The sequence below is a fragment of the Herpailurus yagouaroundi genome, unplaced genomic scaffold (genome assembly GCF_014898765.1).
Source record: "Herpailurus yagouaroundi ecotype Mexico unplaced genomic scaffold, PumYag 28, whole genome shotgun sequence".
Classification (NCBI taxonomy): Eukaryota; Metazoa; Chordata; class Mammalia; order Carnivora; family Felidae; genus Herpailurus; species Herpailurus yagouaroundi.
In genome coordinates this window covers 58,824,411-58,843,835 of record NW_024412376.1, presented here as the reverse complement: position 1 = coordinate 58,843,835, position 19,425 = coordinate 58,824,411, and the positions used below count along the sequence as shown (strand labels likewise).

The 19,425-nt window shown below is 36.2% G+C and overlaps 1 protein-coding gene across 2 annotated transcripts; it reads right to left on the bottom strand.

The window, feature by feature from the left end:
- Positions 1-801: 801 nt before the first annotated feature.
- Positions 802-19,421, bottom strand: PGRMC2 (progesterone receptor membrane component 2). Of its 2 annotated transcripts, XM_040474134.1 has the most exons (4): positions 18,968-19,421; positions 4,157-4,312; positions 3,158-3,185; positions 802-3,031 (listed from the first exon to the last, which is right to left on the bottom strand). In XM_040474134.1, exons 1-4 carry the CDS (start codon positions 19,383-19,385, stop codon positions 3,022-3,024), a joined length of 612 nt encoding a protein of 203 aa, XP_040330068.1. In that variant the 5' UTR covers positions 19,386-19,421; the 3' UTR covers positions 802-3,021. The 2 variants fall into 2 exon arrangements, with proteins under 2 accessions (XP_040330068.1, XP_040330058.1); XM_040474124.1 differs by lacking the exon at positions 3,158-3,185 and having other exon boundaries at positions 18,968-19,417.
- Between the last annotated feature and the right edge of the window lie 4 nt (positions 19,422-19,425).

The window sequence follows — 19,425 nt, the reverse complement described above, 5'->3', positions numbered from 1 at the left end:
TCACAGTCAAGGTTTAAAAACTTATCTGTTGTCTGAATAGGTTCATTTCCTAATGGAGAGAAACTGACTAGTACACACAGTATAGATTTTGAGAAACATGCCAACTTTGAGATACTATCAGAAGATAAAAATCTGAATAAAAACGTTTAAAAAAAATCACATTAGATTTTTATGTGGAATCTCCTGATATGTAACTGAGAAACTTTAGGGAATATGAAACCGAATACAGGAAATCAAGACTAAAATTATCGAAGAGTAAGTTCATTTCAAGTGGATGTCAAAGATGGACAATGTAACTTGAAATGATTAGTGTGGTGTTTCTCAGATGTGCCTGACCACAAGAATTACCATGGACTTCTTTCCAAGTGAAGTCTGAGGGGTGCCTGGGTGGCTCAGTCCATTGAGTGTGACTCCTGGTTTTGGCTCAGGTCATGATCATGGGGTCATGGGATCAAGCCCTGAGTCAGGCTCTGCGCTGAGCATGGAGCCTGCTTGAGAGTCTCTCTCTCATTTCTTCTGTCCCTCTCCCCTGCTCATGCTCCCTCACTCTTTAAAATAAAATTAAAAACAAAACAAAACAAAGCAAGAGTCTGAGACCCATTTTCTTTCCATTATGGCTCAGTGTGCAGTAGGTTTGGTCTGATGTGTATTTTAAGTACTTCAAGTGGTTCTAATAATCAGCAAAGTTAGGGAAATAGAGTCTAAGGGGAAAACAGCAGCAAAAATACCACCACAGCTTCTATCTCCTTACTCTAAGACTACCCAGCAAACTACCTGAGAATGAGAAACACTCAACTGAAATTGAGGAATTGTCTATATAAGTTTATTTCAAGTCCAAAACACAAATTACTCAATTTTCTTAACAGACTGCATCATTTTTACTGCATGGATATTTAGGGTTTCTCTATTCACAAGTGCAGATTTATTTCTGAACTTCAGGCTCAAGCTTATATGTGTGTATGTGTGTGTGTGTGTGTGTGTATGTATATATACATACACACACACACATACACACATATATATATATTTATATGTTTACTACAGAGGACATGTTAGCAAATTTTATAAAATATTTTACATAAAAAACACACAAAGCATTTACCAATATTCTTCAGTCTTTACAACCAGTCTTCAGCAAAGATTTGGCTGAAGATCATTATTTTCTATAAAACATCCCAAGACTGAATATAATAGAATGCAGTATTTTTCATACTTTAGCTTATTACTGCAATTTAAATTTCCCCTTTCTTTGACAGCTTCTGCATATGTTATATTCATAAAGTAGAATAAACCTCTTCTTTAACTTGGTCACTTTAATGGGCGAGTTGTTAAGTTTTTGGTGTAACCAAGAACCTAAATAGTCTCAATGAAATCAAGTAACTGACATATGCAGAATATGCAGGGCTTTTCATAAGGGCTTTTTCAAATGAATAGAAGAATTCAGTACTTATCAGTGTAATACCCTTTATTATTTTGTGTTCAGTAACTATCACCCGGGTGCTATTACTTCTAGTATAGCCAGCATCAAAATATAAAGTCAAAATATGTACATTTTTATATATCAATTCTTACCTGAATAATCTCAGATCTCGAGAATGTTCCACAAAGTGGAATTTCTTCCTAAAGTTACAGTGAATGTGGTACAATGTGTACAAGTTGGTTAACCAGTGCCTGCTTTTCACTTCCAAGACTTTTCCTTATCTTGAATCAAATGCATAATCCTGACTACCATATCATAATGCACTGGGCTTACAGTTTATATATAAAGTCCAACTCAAGCTTATTTTGGTTTATTGTACATGCTTTATTAAAATGGTACTGGTATTTACAGTATCTGCAGAGTCCTTTCCAAGGCGCTCTCACACACATTCAGACGCACCCATACAACATCCATACCACAGCCCCATGCACCCACACCAATGAGATGTGAGGGTCAGACTCCTAAAATTAGGCAGCTGTTGGGGGACAAAGTTGTTGATTTGATTTTCGATTTTTTTTTAAAAGAGAAAAAGCATGAGGGAATGCATTTGGCCATTACAATGCTAATTAAGTTTGTGTATATTAACATATGTGGCAGTAACACTGAATATTCCTTTTACATTCTATGTACACAGAATGACATCAAGGTTTTGCAGTCAACAGAATATTCCAACTTCAGTCTCAATGCTGCTTGTAATGACTTCTGAATTCACATAGGGGCTTTCCCTAAAAATAATTCAAGTCTATGTAAGTGAAATAAGGCACAATTAATATTGATTTGATCTAGGGGAAGGGAAGGGATAAAAACTAGTTTCAAATGATCTTACTATTGGGAATTAACTTTGACTTAGATCCACTTGAAATCCCTTCTCCTAATTTCCAAAGATTTCTTAGAAGTAAGGGTTTTTTCCTTTTTCCTGACAAAACCCAAAAAGAAAAGTTTGAGAATTCACATTTTAATGTTTCAATAATCTAAACTACTCAAATTGATGTGCACCCCCAACCTCTCCTGCCTAGGTCTCCTCCCTCAGAGCTATAACAAAAACACAGCACATGAATCTCTTGCTGTTTTTGAGGAGATTTGTACACTTAAGTAGCAAATACATATGTGGTTGTCTTTGATTTAAAAAAAAAAAAAATAGGAGGGAGGGAGGGAAGGAGGGAGAGAGGGAATAGTAACCTTGTGACTTTCTTGCTCTTTAAAAAAGTCCCTGTTTCCTCCTTTTCAGGATGATGAAGCCCCACCAGACATTACAAACAACTGCAACAAATGAGGTTGGCAGCATAAATAATGTCTAGTATTCAAATCTTCAAAGTGAAACTCATTTAGCTTGTATACAATCTGTTGAATGTTTTTTGCAGCAGGTGAACCAAACCCAAAGACGCTGGACATTCTGTGAAAGGGAGTAAGAATTGCAGTTCTGAAGGCCCCTGACTTTGGTTGTTTACAAAGTTCAATCCTGTTTATTGTGATCCTTGGTATCTTCTTCATCTGTATATTCTGATGGTTCTTCTCCTGGTTTTAGGAGTCTGCCTACATAATCATATTTTTCTGAAAAATACATCAAAAGAAAATCAGTAGTGATCAAATTTGTTTTACTATTCCATTACACAGCAGGGAAGGTGTTCACCTCTTTTAAAATTATGTCGAATAAGCTAAATTGATCCTATTGCTCACCTTGGCTGATCTTTGTATTCATGTAAGGCTTGAACAAAAGAAAACAGGATTAGGGAATTTACAAAGCTTGGGGACTGTGCTTTACCAGGAAAAGTGTTCCATTCTACCAGCTCTTAACCAAGGACATTTCATCAGAATCACTTAGAGATCATGCTAAGTAGATCCAACTAGAAAATATTCTTGGGAGAAAATGGGACATCTGCTAGTAGTCTCCAAGAAAATAAACCAAATGAGATGCAAAGTCATTTGTTACTCATTATCCTGTGTTCTTTGAGAACTCAGTGTGTGGCCCCAGTCATACCATTATTCTTTCTCCTAGCAAACTCTCTTCTTACATCTCTGTTAATATTCCTTGTTTTAGGTTACCAGTACTTAATTTAGAACACTATAATGTCCAAGGTGATACATATTTAGTCATTTTTTGGTCAGGAATTTGAACTAGGTTAAGTGAATTAACTGACAAACCAGAAGGAGAAGACAGGAGGACTACCTCATACAGTAGAACCAGTTCAAATGCCAAGAAGCCAGAACTGTTTCCAAGGGATGTATAGGTCACATAAATAGCTGTCTGGAGTGTCACAGCTGTCAAGAGGTATTAACTGATGCCATGAGGGTATAATAAAGGGGAATGACATTTTTTCTTTATAGTTTTGAGAGTAAGATCAGTAAAATCATTTTAGAATAAATTATAGTATCAATATCCATAATGAATTCAGTTTTAAATAGAAGCCTATATTTAAAAATACTATGTCTTACTTAAAAAGCCTTATAAGACTAAAGGTGTCACAATTTGTTAGACTTACAGTTGGTAACAAGTCAATTTTTAAAAATGGATTTCTAACTAATATGTAACAACCATTTTCAAATTTTGCTATTTTTATCATCAAATAATGATGGTGGTGAAAATATATCCTTAGGTTTCTTAAAGAAGTGAAATAGTATATACTTTCTTTGGGCATAAATTTAATATTTCCAAAGAACCCAAGAAAATGAAGGTACCTTTAAACTGCATTTCCCATTCTCGAACACTCTCCATTTGTACAGCATTCAAGTCTGAGAGATCATCATATTCATCTTTAAGTGCATCTTTATCTAGGCAAAATGTCGCCAGTCCTCTGGAGGCATCCCTACCAGCAAATATTCCATATGGACCAGCTGGGGGAAAAAAAGAAATTATTGACATCATCTTAACAATATTTTGTTTATTATTATTATTTTTTTAATGTTTGTTTATTTTTGAGAGAGAGAGAGAGAAAGCATGAGCTGGGTAGGGCCAGAGAGAGGGAGAGCTAGGTAGGGCCAGAGAGAGAGGGAGAGCTGGGTAGGGCCAGAGAGAGAGGGAGACAGCGGATCTGAAGCAGGCTCTGAGCTGACAGCAGAGAGCCTGCTGCAGGGCTCAAACTCACGAACTGTGAGATCATGATCTGAGCCGCAGTCGGGCACTTAACCAACTGAGCCACCTAGGCGCCCCAACCTTAACAATATTTTAGAATGTCTCAAAGGAAAAGGTCAAATAAAAGAAACCTCATAATGACTCATATTTGGCACACAGCCTTAACTTCAAAACATGCACAGATAGATACTAGACAATGAGAAGAAACTTCTTGGAGATCTACCTTTAGAACAAAATAAAGTTTTTCATTGAAAATTTAAAACTTAAATTTCAGATACCTCAAAACTTGTATTCAAAGTTGAAGACTACAAGGTATTAGGGAGAAGAGGAAACTTAAGCAATTAGGTTTGGAAACTGGTTTGTTTGAGGGGAGATAATGCTTTATTGATTTCTGTTAATTAATTGTGGCATCTAAAAATAAAACAGAATATCCACTAGATAAGTACTTGGTAAAGGCCCAAGTGAATTGTGGATCTAAAACATTTTCTTCCTCTAATCCAAAGTAGGTTGTATGAGAGCAGAGACTGTACCATCTTTGCACCTCCAGTGACTAGCTCAGTGCACAACACACGTAGATGTTCAACATATCTTTGCTGAATGTTTTACCAGAAATATGGCCCATTTTCAAAATAAATATCACCAGACTACCAGAATATATTCACAATTACCTATATAAACTATGAAAAGTCATTAAACAATGGTTGTCATTTGTCAAGGCTCTTGGGAAACAGGAGACATGGCTATAGGAACAGTTCCTCTGACTGACATAAAATGATTAGCATTTTGTCCAGGGAATTAAGAACCACTTCCCTAGAAAGGAATGGCATGATTTATATGCTGACAGCAGTGAGCCATTCCCAAAGTCTGTGCTTGAGAGTGGCAATTGTATTACTCATCTCAGTATCCTCAATGCCTAGCACAGTGCCTGGCATAAAGTAGAAACGAAAGTTTCTTCCAAAATATTAGCTGCAATTCCAAATAAGGGTTAACTAGATTTTGATCCTTTACTTTAAACAGATTCATTTATAGTAAGCAAAATCTCCGCTCAAATTTATGACAAAAAAGACACTTGTTATTTAAAACAAATAAACAAAACCAAAACAACCTAATTTTCCATATCAAGAAATTGGTTAAATTACAGTACATTAATTTAATGGAATAATAGTACATAACTATCAAAAAGAAGGAGATATCTCTCTATGTACAGACACACACAGAAGTCCATGATAGAGTAACTAAAAACAGCAATTCAGAAGAGTATGTGTGTGTGTGTGTATATGTATATATATAGCATGATTTGCTTTGAATTAAAAAAAGAATACACATGTATGCACATTCTACATGTGTTTGTATATGCATGAAAAACACCAGTTAGAATACAGACCAAACACTTAACAGTGGCAACCTTTTCTGGGGAATGGAGGAAAAAATTTTACTTCATGTAACTGGTAGTCTGGCTATTTAAAAAAAATATTATTATTTTAATTGAAGTACAGTTGACACACAATATTATATTAGTTTCAGGTGTATAGCATAGTGATTTGACAAGTCTATATATTATGCTGTGCTCACCACAAGTACAGCTACCATCTGTCACCATATGACACTGCTACAATACTACTGAATATATTCCCTATGATGTACCTTTCATCCCTGTGATGAATTCATTCCATAACTGGAAGCATGTATCTGTCACCCCACTTTATGAATTTTGGCAATCTTCTCAACCCCCTCCCCTATGTCAACCATTAGTTTGTTCTCTGAACTTAATGGGTCTTTTTCTGATTTTGGTTATATATTTGTTAAAAAATTCTTTTTATAATAAAAATCTCTCTCTCTTCCCTCTGCCCCTCTCCCCCACTCATGCTCTCTAAAATAAAATCAGTAAACTAAATTAAATTAAGTAAAAATTTAAATGCTAATAGGTGGTACCTGCCTGGCTCAGCCATAAGAATATGTGACTTTGAGCCCCATGTTAGGTGTAGAGGTTACTTAAATATTTTTTTTAAAAATCAAGTGCTAATAAATAAGATTTCTAAAATTCCTAAGTTTACAATAGAAAAAAATTTTCTTTCCTGAGGCTATAGTTATCCATACATGACAAAGGTAATTTAGAGAAAATAATTTTAAAACCAGAATTACTAGCTTAACTATTATGAGCAACAGAGTGGTCAGTTAGAGAGCTTACTGTTCAGTTAACAAAACAAAATCTTTTCTAATGAGAAGTAAACTAGAAGAAAAACCTGGAAATTTCTTGCTTTTTAAATAAACAGAGTAATGATTATACCCATATTCATATTTGAAAGCATTTAGGAAATTGAAGATTATGTGTCAGAAAGTATCTGTACATTTGAGAGAATTCAAAAATCTACTCAAATAGACAAAAATCTAAAAACTTATGAAAATTAATTTGAATTATAGAAAGCGTTGCACTATAAAGTTCACTGAGTATAAGAAACATACTCTGAAAAGTTCATGGCATGGAACCAGAAGTGGCATTCGCAATAGGTACAGATACATTAACATGAAAATTAAGATAATCCTTCCAGTAAAGCACTTTCTTATTCTATTTTCCTGTTCCTAAGTATTCTCCATATTGCTACTTAATATTAGGTGACATTCACAATTACCATTTAATTGTTATATATTTTCTTACTGAATGGATATACCTAAAATTTAATCATTTTCCTATTAGCATACACTTAGACTACCAATTTATACTTTTAAATTTGTGTTCTATATAAGAAAATGAAACACTTTTTACAATGGGTCAACATTAATAACCTTCAAATTATTGCCCACTATTTCACTTGTCACTGAAAAGGGTATTAGCCATTTAAGAGAAAGAAATTCAATATTATTTCTATTACACAGTAAAATCCAAATTTCCTTAAATTGGAATTATTTCTTTAAAAAAAATTTTTTTTAACATTTATTTATTTTTGAGACAGAGAGAGACAGAGCATGAATGGGGGAGGGTCAGAGAGAGAGGGAGATACAGAATCTGAAACAGGCTCCAGGCTCTAAGCAGTCAGCCCAGAGCCCGATGTGGGGCTCAAACTCACGGACCACAAGATCAAGGCCTGAGCCCGAAGTCGGACGCCTAACCGACTGAGCCACCCAGGCGCCCCTGGAATTATTTATTTTAGAGTAATGTGAACTTTTAAAATTAAGCAAGAACAGGGGAGCCTGGGTGGCTCAGTCGGCTAAGTGTCCGACTTTGGCTCGGGTCATGATCTCAGGGTTCGTGAGTTTGAGCCCTGAGTCGGGCTCTATGCTGACAGCTCCGAGACTGGAGCTTCAGATTCTGTCTCCCTTTCTCTCTGCCTCACCCTCGCTCGCACTCTGCCTCTCTCTCTCAAAAATAAGTAGACATTAGGGGCACCTGAGTTGGCTCAATTGGTTAAGTGTCTGACTTCAGTTAAGGTCATGACCTCATGGTTCCTGAGTTTGAGCCCCATGTCGGACTGTGTGCTGACAGCTCAGAACCTGGAGCCTGCTTTGGAATCTGTGATGCCCCCTGTCTGTCTGCCCCTCCCCTATTCACACTCTCTGTCTCTCAAAAAATAAATAAATGTTAAAAAATTCTTTTTAAATAAACAAACATAAAAAATAATAAAAAAATAAAATTAAGCAAGAATAGTCCCTAGGAAAAAGAAAAGTAGCCCTCATCTTAAAGCAGTTGTGTGGGTTTATTTTTTTTTGCATAACTCCACATGCTTTGTGGCACTAGCTGCTTCTCTGGAGATGGAGGCGATAGACAGACAGATAGATAGAACCAGTGTGATTTTTTTTTCTTGAGGAACGACAATGATGACAAAGTAATCTATAAACATTATATATCCCCTTAATGCTGACAAACTTAAAACACCGACGAGTCATACACAAAAGAAAAAGTAAAGCTGATCAAGGCTGTAAAGAACTACAAATGTAAAATGATAGTCAACCATTTAAAGAATTTTCTAGCACGTGACTTTACTCTCATAGTCTTGCAAAGTAAAAGGAACAATTTTTGCCCTCCTCACTTGGCAGATGAACAGAAGCAGAGGCATTCAGTGACTTGCTTAAAATTACCAGCAGACTTAGGAAGTACTATTTCCACTTTTCTTTAAAAATTTTTTTTTAATGTTTTATTTATTTTTGAGAGAGAGAAAGAGAAACAGCGCCAGCAGGGGAGGGACAGAGAGAGAGGAAGACACAGAATCTGAAGAAAGGCTCCAAGCTCTGAACTAGCTGTCAGCATAGAGCCTGACACAGGGCTCGAACTCCCGAACCGTGAGCCGAAGTAGGAAGCTTAACCGACTGAGCCACCCAAGTGCCCCATCTGCTTTTCTAACTACTCCAAATATAGTCCACCTTCAGAAAACACACAGAGGATCCACAAACCCAAAGGTGGAGTGACACCTGAAAATTGGAGCATTTCCATTAATTACAAAATTTCAGGGGAATAGATATTTTAGAACACCTATTAAATCAAAAGAAAAGAGAATTAACAAGAAAGCTATATACATCAACACCTTTTCTTATCATTTTGTTGTAATATTTATCTTCCTGGCCTGCAAAAGTCAATCTACTTCAAAGTACTTAAGAGTATAAACCATAAAACTTATCTGAATTATAAGAAGATGATCATTATAAAAACAAAAAATCTTCCATCTCTGAGTATATTAATATATACCAATGCATTCTCTTATAAAATTCTCTGCCAACTTTTCTAAGGAGACCTCAATGCTAAATTAATGTAAAAACAAAACTTCATAAAACACGTTCTTTTTTTGACTTTAGATGTCGACTTAGTAAGAGCGAACTTGAATCAACAGTTAATAAATCAAGCCTATTTCTAGACAAAATGATGTTTTATTAACTCTTGAACAGAAAAGAATGATTCAGTGATTAACATACTTCTTCACTCTCTAAACTATATTAAGCGGTCTTCTTCCCTCAGGAAGCATTTAACTTATGAAAAGGTCTTTTTAGACTAGTTTAGTTTTTCCTGTAAGATCATAAAGAACATAACATTAAAAACTAGAATTGGAATTGGATGCATTGCTCAGAGAAAGGAGGATATGAGGTCTAACTAAAGTACATTTCTCTGCATTTATAATACAACCAGAAGCATTATCTGAGAAGCCAGAAATACCTGCCATTCCACTACCCCTTTACACAACAAACATAAAATTTACTGATTCCAATATTTTGATAACCATACTTGGCTACCTATTACACTAAAATAACATAGAGTTACCCAAGGAAAACAAATTTTAATGGTATTAAGCCTTTAGGTATAATTTATAAAAAAAAAAATAATAAAGGCCAGCTTATATAAACTAATGTTATTTTGACTATTAAGGGTTCATTTTTACATTAACATCTCAGTAATAACTAAGGGAGTTATATTCTGTTGCTTTATCATAGACTACAATATAATGCTGATATAAAAGTGGATTTGCAGGGATGCCTAGGAGGCTCAGTTGGTCAAGCGTCCAACTTCGGCTAAGGTCATTATCTCACAGCTCATAAGTTTGAGCCCCACATTGGGCTCTGTGCTGACAGCTCAGAGCCTGGAGCCTGCTTTGGATTTTCTGTCTCCCTCTCTCTCTGCCCTTCCCTCCCCTGCTCTCGCTCTGTCTCTCTAAAATGAATAAATGTTAAAAAAAAAAAAAAGTGGATGTTTAATTTGAAGAAAATTCTTGCTACCAAAAATGAACAGCAATTCAACCAAGGCAGTTTCTCTTAAATGTACTTATGTAACAAATATTCTAGGACATCATTTTAAAAATAAATCTTTTATTAAAAAAATATTTTATAATGTTTATTTTATTTTTGAGAGATAGGGTGTAAGCTAGGGAGGGACAGAGAGAGGACACACAGAATCTGAAGCAGGCTCCAGGCTCTGAGCTGTCAGCACAGAGCCCGACGTGGGGTTTGAAACCAGAAACCGTGAGATCATGACCTGAGCTGAAGTCAGATGCTTAACCAACTGAGCCACTCAGGTGCCCCCAAATAACTCTTCTTTTAAAGATAATGTTAAATACATCAAAATGACATTATACTAGAATTCAGATTTCATTAATACTCTTTAAGAGTTAACATAACTGTGGCACAGATTTTTCAAGTTCAAAATTCAATAAATCTACTAGTTAGTGAATCCTGAAACTGCTTACTTTAATATGATCAGGTAGAACGGGTAACATTTTTTTGAAAAAGGAAAAACATATGGCCACTGTAAGAAAATGTTTTAAAGAATAATGCAATGAACAGAAAATTCCAGGAAGAACTAAGTATCTAAAGTATGTAACATAACTTTGTGATTCTTAGAATGACTACATAGCTACATTAGTATTTATGAAGAGGAGAAAATTCTACAATGAATATTTCAGTTATTTCCATAGTATAACAACCATAGTCTCAGGGACAAACTTTAATTCATTAAAGTTTATAAACAGCCTAGTTTTCTGGCCTGTTTTGACAATAGTCTTTTGTGATTATTAAAGCAACTTAAAAAAAAACAAACCTAATTATAGTTGTATTGAGTAATGTATTCCAAATAAGATTACAACGGGCCTAGGAACAAATGAAGCAATATGTAAAAGTGACTGAAAGAAATCCAAGTAATAAATATTAATTTTTTATACTTATATTTAGGAAGTCCCAAACTTTTAGAGAGAAGGTAGCGTGGTGAAAATGAAAGAATACCTCTCAAGAAGCCAAGATAACTGGGTTCTAGAGGCTTCACCAACATTTAACATTGGGCAAATCTTAAAGGCATTGGTATAAAATGGGGAAAGAATCTAGTTTGGCCTCCTCCCATTTTAGGCAGGTAAAATACTTTCCTTAACTCAATCTTGCTTCTGAAATTCAAACTAGAAGGCTGTCAACAATACTGTGGGTTGAGCTCAGTGGCCTTGGCCCTCGCTTATGGCTTAGGGTGGGGACAGGGAAGACTGAAAAATTAAAACTTCAGGCCTATGCCAGATGTTGGAATGGAGACTGAGTTTAACACAGCCTTCATAGGATGAGAAGTCTAAGGTGAAAAAATAGCATCTTAAATGATTATATTATTATATAATTTTTTTTAAAGTTTATTTATTTTTGAGATAGAGACAGAGCACGAGTGGAGGAGGGGCAGAGAGAGGGAGACACAGAATCTGAAGCAGGCAGGACCCAGGCTCTGACCATCAGCACAGAGCCCGATGTGGGGCCTGCAAGATCATGACCTGAGCTGAAGTTGGACACTTAACTGACTGAGCCACCTAGGCGCCCCATATTATTATATAATTATTATATTAAAAATAGGACTTAATTAGCTATTGGAATTTAGTGAACAGTAAAGGTAATACTGCAAGTGTTGGGGAAAAATATTCTATAAATAGTGTTGGGGTAACTGCATAGCTTTCTGTAAAAAAAAAAAAAATCCTCATTTCACATCTTAAAACAAATTCCAAATGGAACTAAAAAACCCAAACCATAGAAGTACTTTAAAAAACTACGTATTTAAAAAAATAACCTTTTTAGTGCAAAAAACCTTTAACTTATGATAAAGAAACTCAGCAGCCATAGAAAGAAGATAAATTTGAATACATAAAACCAAAAATTTCTGTGGCTTAGAAAAAACACCATAAAGTATAAAGACAAACTAGGAAAAATGTTTGCAGCTAAGATTGATTCACTTTTGATTCACTTTTTAAAAAACACCTAAAATCTCTAGGAAAAGACCAATACCATGATTGAAAAACTGTAGCAAAGAATATATGAACACATAATTTGTAGGGAAGGAAACATAAATGACTCAAAATTCTAAAGGTAGCCAACCTCACTAAAAAAGAGAAATGTAAATTAAAACAATATTGAGATACCATTCTCACTTCTCAGATTGACAAAGACCAGGAAGTTTGATATTGCATTTTTTGGCAAAGGAGTGAGAAATAGGCATTTCCATGAAGTGTAAATTGGTCCAATTTCTCTGGAGGGCAATTCGGAAATAAAGTACCCAAATAAAAAATATCCTGTAACCTAAGTCTCAGTCATTTTACTTCTAGAATTTTCCTTTTTTAAGTAATTTTTTTTAATGTTTATTTATTTTTGAGAGACAGAGTATGAGTGGAGGAGGGGCAAAGACAGAGGGAGACACAGAATGTGAAGTAGGTTCCAGGCTCTGACCTGTCAGCACAGAGCCTGATACAGGTCTTGAACTTATGATCCACGAGATCATTACCTAGGCTGAAGTCGGATGCTTAACCAACTGAGCCACCCCGGCTCCCCCTAGGAATTTACTTCATAAGTTTTATACTATGGTTGGTCATGTTTGATATACTATTTTGGAAACAGGGTCAATAGGACTTGATGTTAAATTAGATGTTAGAGGCAAGAGGAAAAGAAGAATCAAAACTGTGATCTTTTGGTTCTTCTTGTCAAAAATTCCTGAACCTGTTTCCTTTAAAAAGCAGGGTTCTACTGGAGAACTTCCTTTCAATAACCACAACAAAGTCAAAGTCAGTCAAAATTTCTGCTAGTGTAGGACAATACTTGAATTATCTGCACAAATCCATTGTAGAGAATTCAAGAAGAGTTTATTTTGTGTTAAATTAAACCTTTTAAACTTGACAGATTTTTTTGCAATCAAAAACATCATTTTATAAAGACCCAAGTGCTTAGAGAACGTAGGTTTGTGTCCCTTTTTCTACCAATGAAAAAACTATAGGACATACCTCACTAAAATGAGAGCTGAACCTTGAACAAAGTAATGAGATGCAAGAAATGACAGTAAATAAAGAAAATGGTAACTATGCTGGTAAATTTAAATGAGGGCTGACAATAAAAAACAGGTAATACTTTAATAAATTTGGGGGAGGAGTTTGAAAAAATACAGAACTATAAGTCTAATAGAAATAATATAGAAAATAGGATGAGGGAGGGACTAGAGTGACAGTGTTCTAAATGATTTTGTTTTTGTTACTTTTGAGAGAGAGAGACAAAGAGAGAGAGTGTGCACACATGCACAAGCAGATAAGGGGTAGAGAGAGGGAGGAACACAGGATTCCAAGTGAGCTCTGCACTGACAGCAGAGAGCCCAATGTGGGGCTCGAACTCGGGAACTGTGAGATTACAAACTGAGGTGAAGTCAGATGCTCAACCGACTGAGCCACCCAGGCACCCCATATAGAGTGAAAGCCTTCTAAACCAGGGCCACAACATATGGCTATATACTACAGAATCTCAAGAGACACCATCCACATTTGTATGCATGGTACTTTTGTATATTTATTAAATAAATATTCTCTCAAATAGCAGTAAAGTGTCTTAGAGTTTTTTTAATTCACAGAGAAATGTTTGGCTAATATTCCTATGTTCTTCAGAAGGATAGTGTCTATAGCAAAAACTTTAAGGAAATCACCAAAAGAATCGTTAATAGAATATATCCAAATAAGTAGGGAGAAAGAGTGGAAGAATTAAAAAATTCAATCTGTGAAGGAAAAAAAGTGGATAAAAGGAGGCAATGAAACATATGTCAAAGATAAATTACTAAATAAGATGACAGAAATCTAAATATATCAGTAATGATAAAACATATAAACTGATTAAGCTGCTTAAAGACAGTGTTGATATTACAGTCAATGAAAAAAAATGTGGTTATATGTTTTATCTACAGAGGAATAATAAAACATACCAGACTAGTGGAAAAAGAAATACTGAGGTAATACTAACCAAACAAAGGCTGAAGTCAAATCTCAAAATCAGTAAAGGTTAAGGATGTTTCTTTCTCTGTTGATTAATGTGATATGATCAGTTCTAGATCTAGTGCTAGATGGCATCAAAACATTCTCACACCCAATCTTTGTATGGCTGACTCCTTTAGGTTTTTGCTTAAATATCAACCCCCTTTTCTTGATAAACTAATATAAATAAAACATCTTTCTTAACCACCTATTCTAAATAAAGTCCTTTTTTTACCCTCTATTACATATCCTATTCATTTCTTTCCTAAAATATTTAACTATAAATTATAGTTATATACTGAATGCTAGTTTATTGTCTGTTTTCCTAAATTTCCACACAGGTAGGAACTCAACTGTTTTGAAAACTCAGTTAACTCACTTTTCACAACATCTTATTTAAGCAACACTGTAATGAAATCCAGGCAATTCCTTTTCAGTATTTAATATGGAGATGAAATCCTATCTTAGCTATCTTGAGATGATGCAGGTTCGAAGGGTAGAGAAGTTATTTAGTGATGTCTGTCATGCGTACAGAGGGGAGGGGGGGGTCTGTGTCGCAGATTGTTGAAAGAATTATTAAAAGAACATGAATGGCTAACTCTAGATGTTACTAAATCTATTTTCTTCCAGCATGAATAACATATTCTGGTCTCATATGGGCTTTCAGCTATCCTTTTATGCTTAATGTTAGTATTTAACATCAATTCCCTCAAAGATTAAAAAGAAGGGCATGATGCTGAACTCAGAGTAGGTATTATAGAAATAACTAGTACAAATTTGAGCAGAGTATCAAAATTCATTAGACAACTTAGCTGATTCTTTTATTTTACTGAAAGGTAATGGATGTGTATGGCCATTAGTCCAAACAGACCAGCTGGCTTCAAAGCAAGTAGCTGGGATGATAGCTGATAGTGTGAATAGGATATCCACGAAGGAAGAGGTCAGGTTGAGCCTAGTCAATATGCTGCAACTCTTGCTTCAACTGTAATTTTGCAAACTATAAATAAAAGTTAACATACTGAAGATAAAATTTAAAAAAGGAGGAAAATCACTTGAAAGGTACATGTGCCCCTTTCATGGGAGTACTTCTTTTATATATGACTTTTTCTCTTCCAGTGGAATTTAAAGGGAAGTTGGAGAAAATACAGCTTTGGTCTGTGTCAAAGAAAATGCTATACGGAATAAGGGGAAAGCCATATATTTAAATTTCAGAAATGCAGAATAAACTATTATACAAATTATACAACTGTATAATTGCCATTCTAAAGAATAAACAAAAACACTATTTTGGTAGAATTTCACTGTAGTAATATTAGTCAAGTTGTTTAGAATTATACTATCTATTCCAGTCTTCCTACTATATTATGACTCTAGAAATGTGTGAAATTATATTTTGTTGTGATACAATGGGATGGGATGGCATGTGAAGTCAATTATACTGTTTGATTTCTAGCTTTGCCACTAAGTAGGTGATTTTGAGTAAAACCTCCTTGAGTTTCAGTTTCCACATGTGTAAAATGGGAACATTACTTATCTTCTAGGGCTGTTTGAAAATTAAATGAGATAATAAGCTCAATAAATGGAGTTTCCTCCTCCTCCTCCCTTGACCTCTAGAATCAATGCTGTTGAAAAGAACTCTTTGGTAAGATGGAAATTCTCTATAAAGTGCACTAATATGGTAGCCATGTGGCTACTGAGTAATGGAAATGTGGCCAGTGAGATGGAGGAACTCAATTTTAATTATACCTAATTTTAATTAACTTAAAATTAAAAAGCCATATGTGGCTTGTGGCTACCATATTGGACAGCAAAACATACAGCCATGAAAGTGTTTCTTTGAGGCTTTAGATCCTTATGGGACCCTGGAGAGGGTATCAAAACAACAGTAAGATTCTCTGCAAGTTTATCCCATTATGTAGTTTACCTGAACTAGTATAGATAGGCTTTGTGGTCAAATGTACCTGGATTTGAATGCCATGTCTGTACCTCAGACTCCCCATCTGCACCTCAGACTCCCCATCTGAGGGCAAGAATACTTACTAACCTCACTGAAGTAACATGGAGATGACAAATTAATGGATCTGATGTAGTAGGTGCTTAACAAATCTTACTTTCTTTCTCCTCCCATATGCATTGCTTCTTACCTGACCACTTTCCTCACATGCTGGCCAAGTGCCTGAACTGTTACTAAATTTAATGCTGACAAATGTAGTTAATGCCAGTTGTTTGCCAACATGGGTTTACTCCACTAAATTGTCAATAATTTTTTAAGAACTTGAACTTTAAAAATGACTAAGAATTTTTCAACATAGAATTTTTCAACATAGAAAAACCTCACAAAATAAAAAATCTTTAACTCTAAAACTATTATTGTGAAATGGGAGTAGATATTGGCTAGGCAAAGAAATGAGGTTTTCTGGCTCCTTAGCCCTAAGACTGTCAGGCTAAAATTGCTTCAAAGTGCTCAGATGACTGAAGATGAAAATAAAAATTAAAACCCAAAATAAACTTATATCTGAAATTTGGCTTCAAGACTTTTAGAAAAAGTGCTACATCTGTTAATGTGAAATGTCAACATATTTCAAGCCCATAGGTGATCTGTCTACTTTCAAGGTTCCTTTCCATAATACAACGTTCCAAACATCTCTACTAGGTTGAACAATAAACACTTAGAATAAAATAACTAATTACTCTTAGGCTGTTCATCAGGACCTGGGAATTGGTGGAAGCCAACCTAAAAGTGATTTCTCCGTGTTATCTAGGAAGCCCCTTAATGCTCAAGCTGCACAAAGGCTATCTACGTTATATCTATGATCTTAATTTTTAATTTCTGTTGCAGAACATTTGCCACTGGAGGCTGCTAAACTATGTCCAGGATAACCTTTCCTAGCTATTTGCAGATAGTGGCAAAGCATAATGTGTGAGGACTAATATGCTTCTTTGCACTAACACTTTGTTTCGTTGTCAGTTTAGATAGGGGCTACAAAAGCAGGTCTTTTAGTTGGGTAAGCTCTACACTAAAAACCTAAAACTGTACACAATTTCTAATCACTGCATACACTTTTTAATATTAATAAGAAAAAACTTCAGGTACAAAATATTGTGTAAATCCTTGATTTAAAAAAAATTAACTATTTAATTTGGTCTGTCCGTTTAGTTACTTTACTTTGGCTCTATTTTCTTGTCCCTCATATTCTTAAGAAAAAGTATTAACTGTTTTAGCTGAGTTAAGTAGGTAGACAACTGTTTTTCATATTTACATAACCAGAAGCAAATACTTTATAAGATACCTATGACTTAATTAAATTCAATGTAGATGTACACACAAAAATACAAGCAACTGAGCAATTAAATAGTTTAACACATAAAATCTCCAATTTCTTATTCCTATTTCACTTAACCAAAGCACTTTAAAATATATTCCAGCCATCAAACACTAAAACCAAAAGTATATATTTACAAGTACCAATAAATCTCCTGTACTAACAGATTAAATCAAGAAGGAAACCAACTTGTTTTTAGACTTGCCAACCCCCTTAACTTTAAGGCTTGAATGTACTCTTTCGAATAACAGGTCACTCTAGGTCCCTAATTTTATTATTTATTTTTTATTGTAGTCACTTTTTTTTAAGCTTAGAATTAATTACTACATAACCAGGATGTACAATGTTGCTCAATTTTATCGTATACCAACAGGTTCCATGAGTCTGAACTGAAGTTTATTAGCATAATCTGAAATGTATGCTGTAACTACATGGAAGAAAGAAGGGTTTCTAACCCAATGACCCTACATACACGGTTCTCTGAAAGCAAAGTTTTAAAAACCTTTAACTTGCAGAAACCTTGCACTGGGGTGTGGATTTATAGCTTTTTTTAAGGTTTTTCTGCTCAGTGAAAACACAGTAAGTCATTATCAACATGTATTTGAATACTTGCCTTCCTACGATCAAAAAAAAAAAAAAGAAAGAAAGAAAGAAACCAGACAGGCCCGCCTGCTGGGGTATCTGAGCTCCACCTCCAAAACTCAGGGAGAATATCTTTGCCAGTCTTTATTAAGATCTACATTCTGGTCTGTCTACATCCTACATACATGGTTAATCTTGGAAAGTGGCTCCATACTAAAACTGGTTTAAAGAAAAAGAATGAGATGTTGCTTATATGCCCAGACTTCACAAGCTAAACGGTAGGAACTTGTAACTACGTGTACCTAAACGTGGCCTTATGGGGAATGGCAGAGGGAAAAGGGAGATCAGTGGCTAAAAAGAGTAAAGAAAGGAAAGCTGTGAATTACCTGGCGTACAACTTCAGGTCCGTACTTTAACATCTCTCCTCCCTCCTGCCCCCACCTATCCCAGGAATCAGAAAGCTCAGGAAAGGTTATGGGCCAGCTTGACAGGCGACAACTAAAAGTATTTTGAAAAATTCAGCACAAGACAAGGCTTCGTGGAGGGATGAGAGAAAGATGAAAGCTGAGAGCTAGCAACACTGAAACATAGACTTCGGAGGGTGGAAAGCTGTAAGTGCTCGCTGCTGGGGTTGTGTGTGGGGCCGGCCGTCCCAGGTGCAGCAGCCAGGGCGCAGGGGTTCAGACATCGAGAAAGCTGGGCAAACCAACCCAGTGCCTAGGGGCACCCACCATCGGAAGAGGGTCGCACTTGAGCTACAGGAGGTCTTCCCCCTCCCCTTCCAACTCCTCCTCACCCGGGCCGTAGAACTTGCTGCCTTTGGTCACGTCGAAGACTTTCCCATTGACCGCGAGCAGGATGCGCGGGGTGCGGGACCCGTCGTACTGGCGCAGCTGCTCCAAGCTGAAGTCCCGCTTCTTCATACGAGGCAGAGAGGCAGCGGGACTCTCCTCGCCGGCTCCGGCCCCGGCGCCCAAACCCCGCCGCCCCCAGCGCACCCACAGCCGGTAGGCCCCCAGCAGCACCAGCGCCACCAGCGCCACGTTCAGCAGCATCTCCCCGCCCCCCGTCAAAAGCGCCAATGCCGCTGCTGCCCAGCCGCCCCCTTCTGCTGCCGCTCCCGCGCCGCCTGGGCTCTCGCTGCTGCCGTCGCTGCTGCTCTCACTGCCACTCCCCAGGGTGCCTAGCTTCACGTCCCCATCACCCGCCGCCATCACTGCCCGCCAGCGCCTTCCTCCTCCTCCCCGCCCCCTG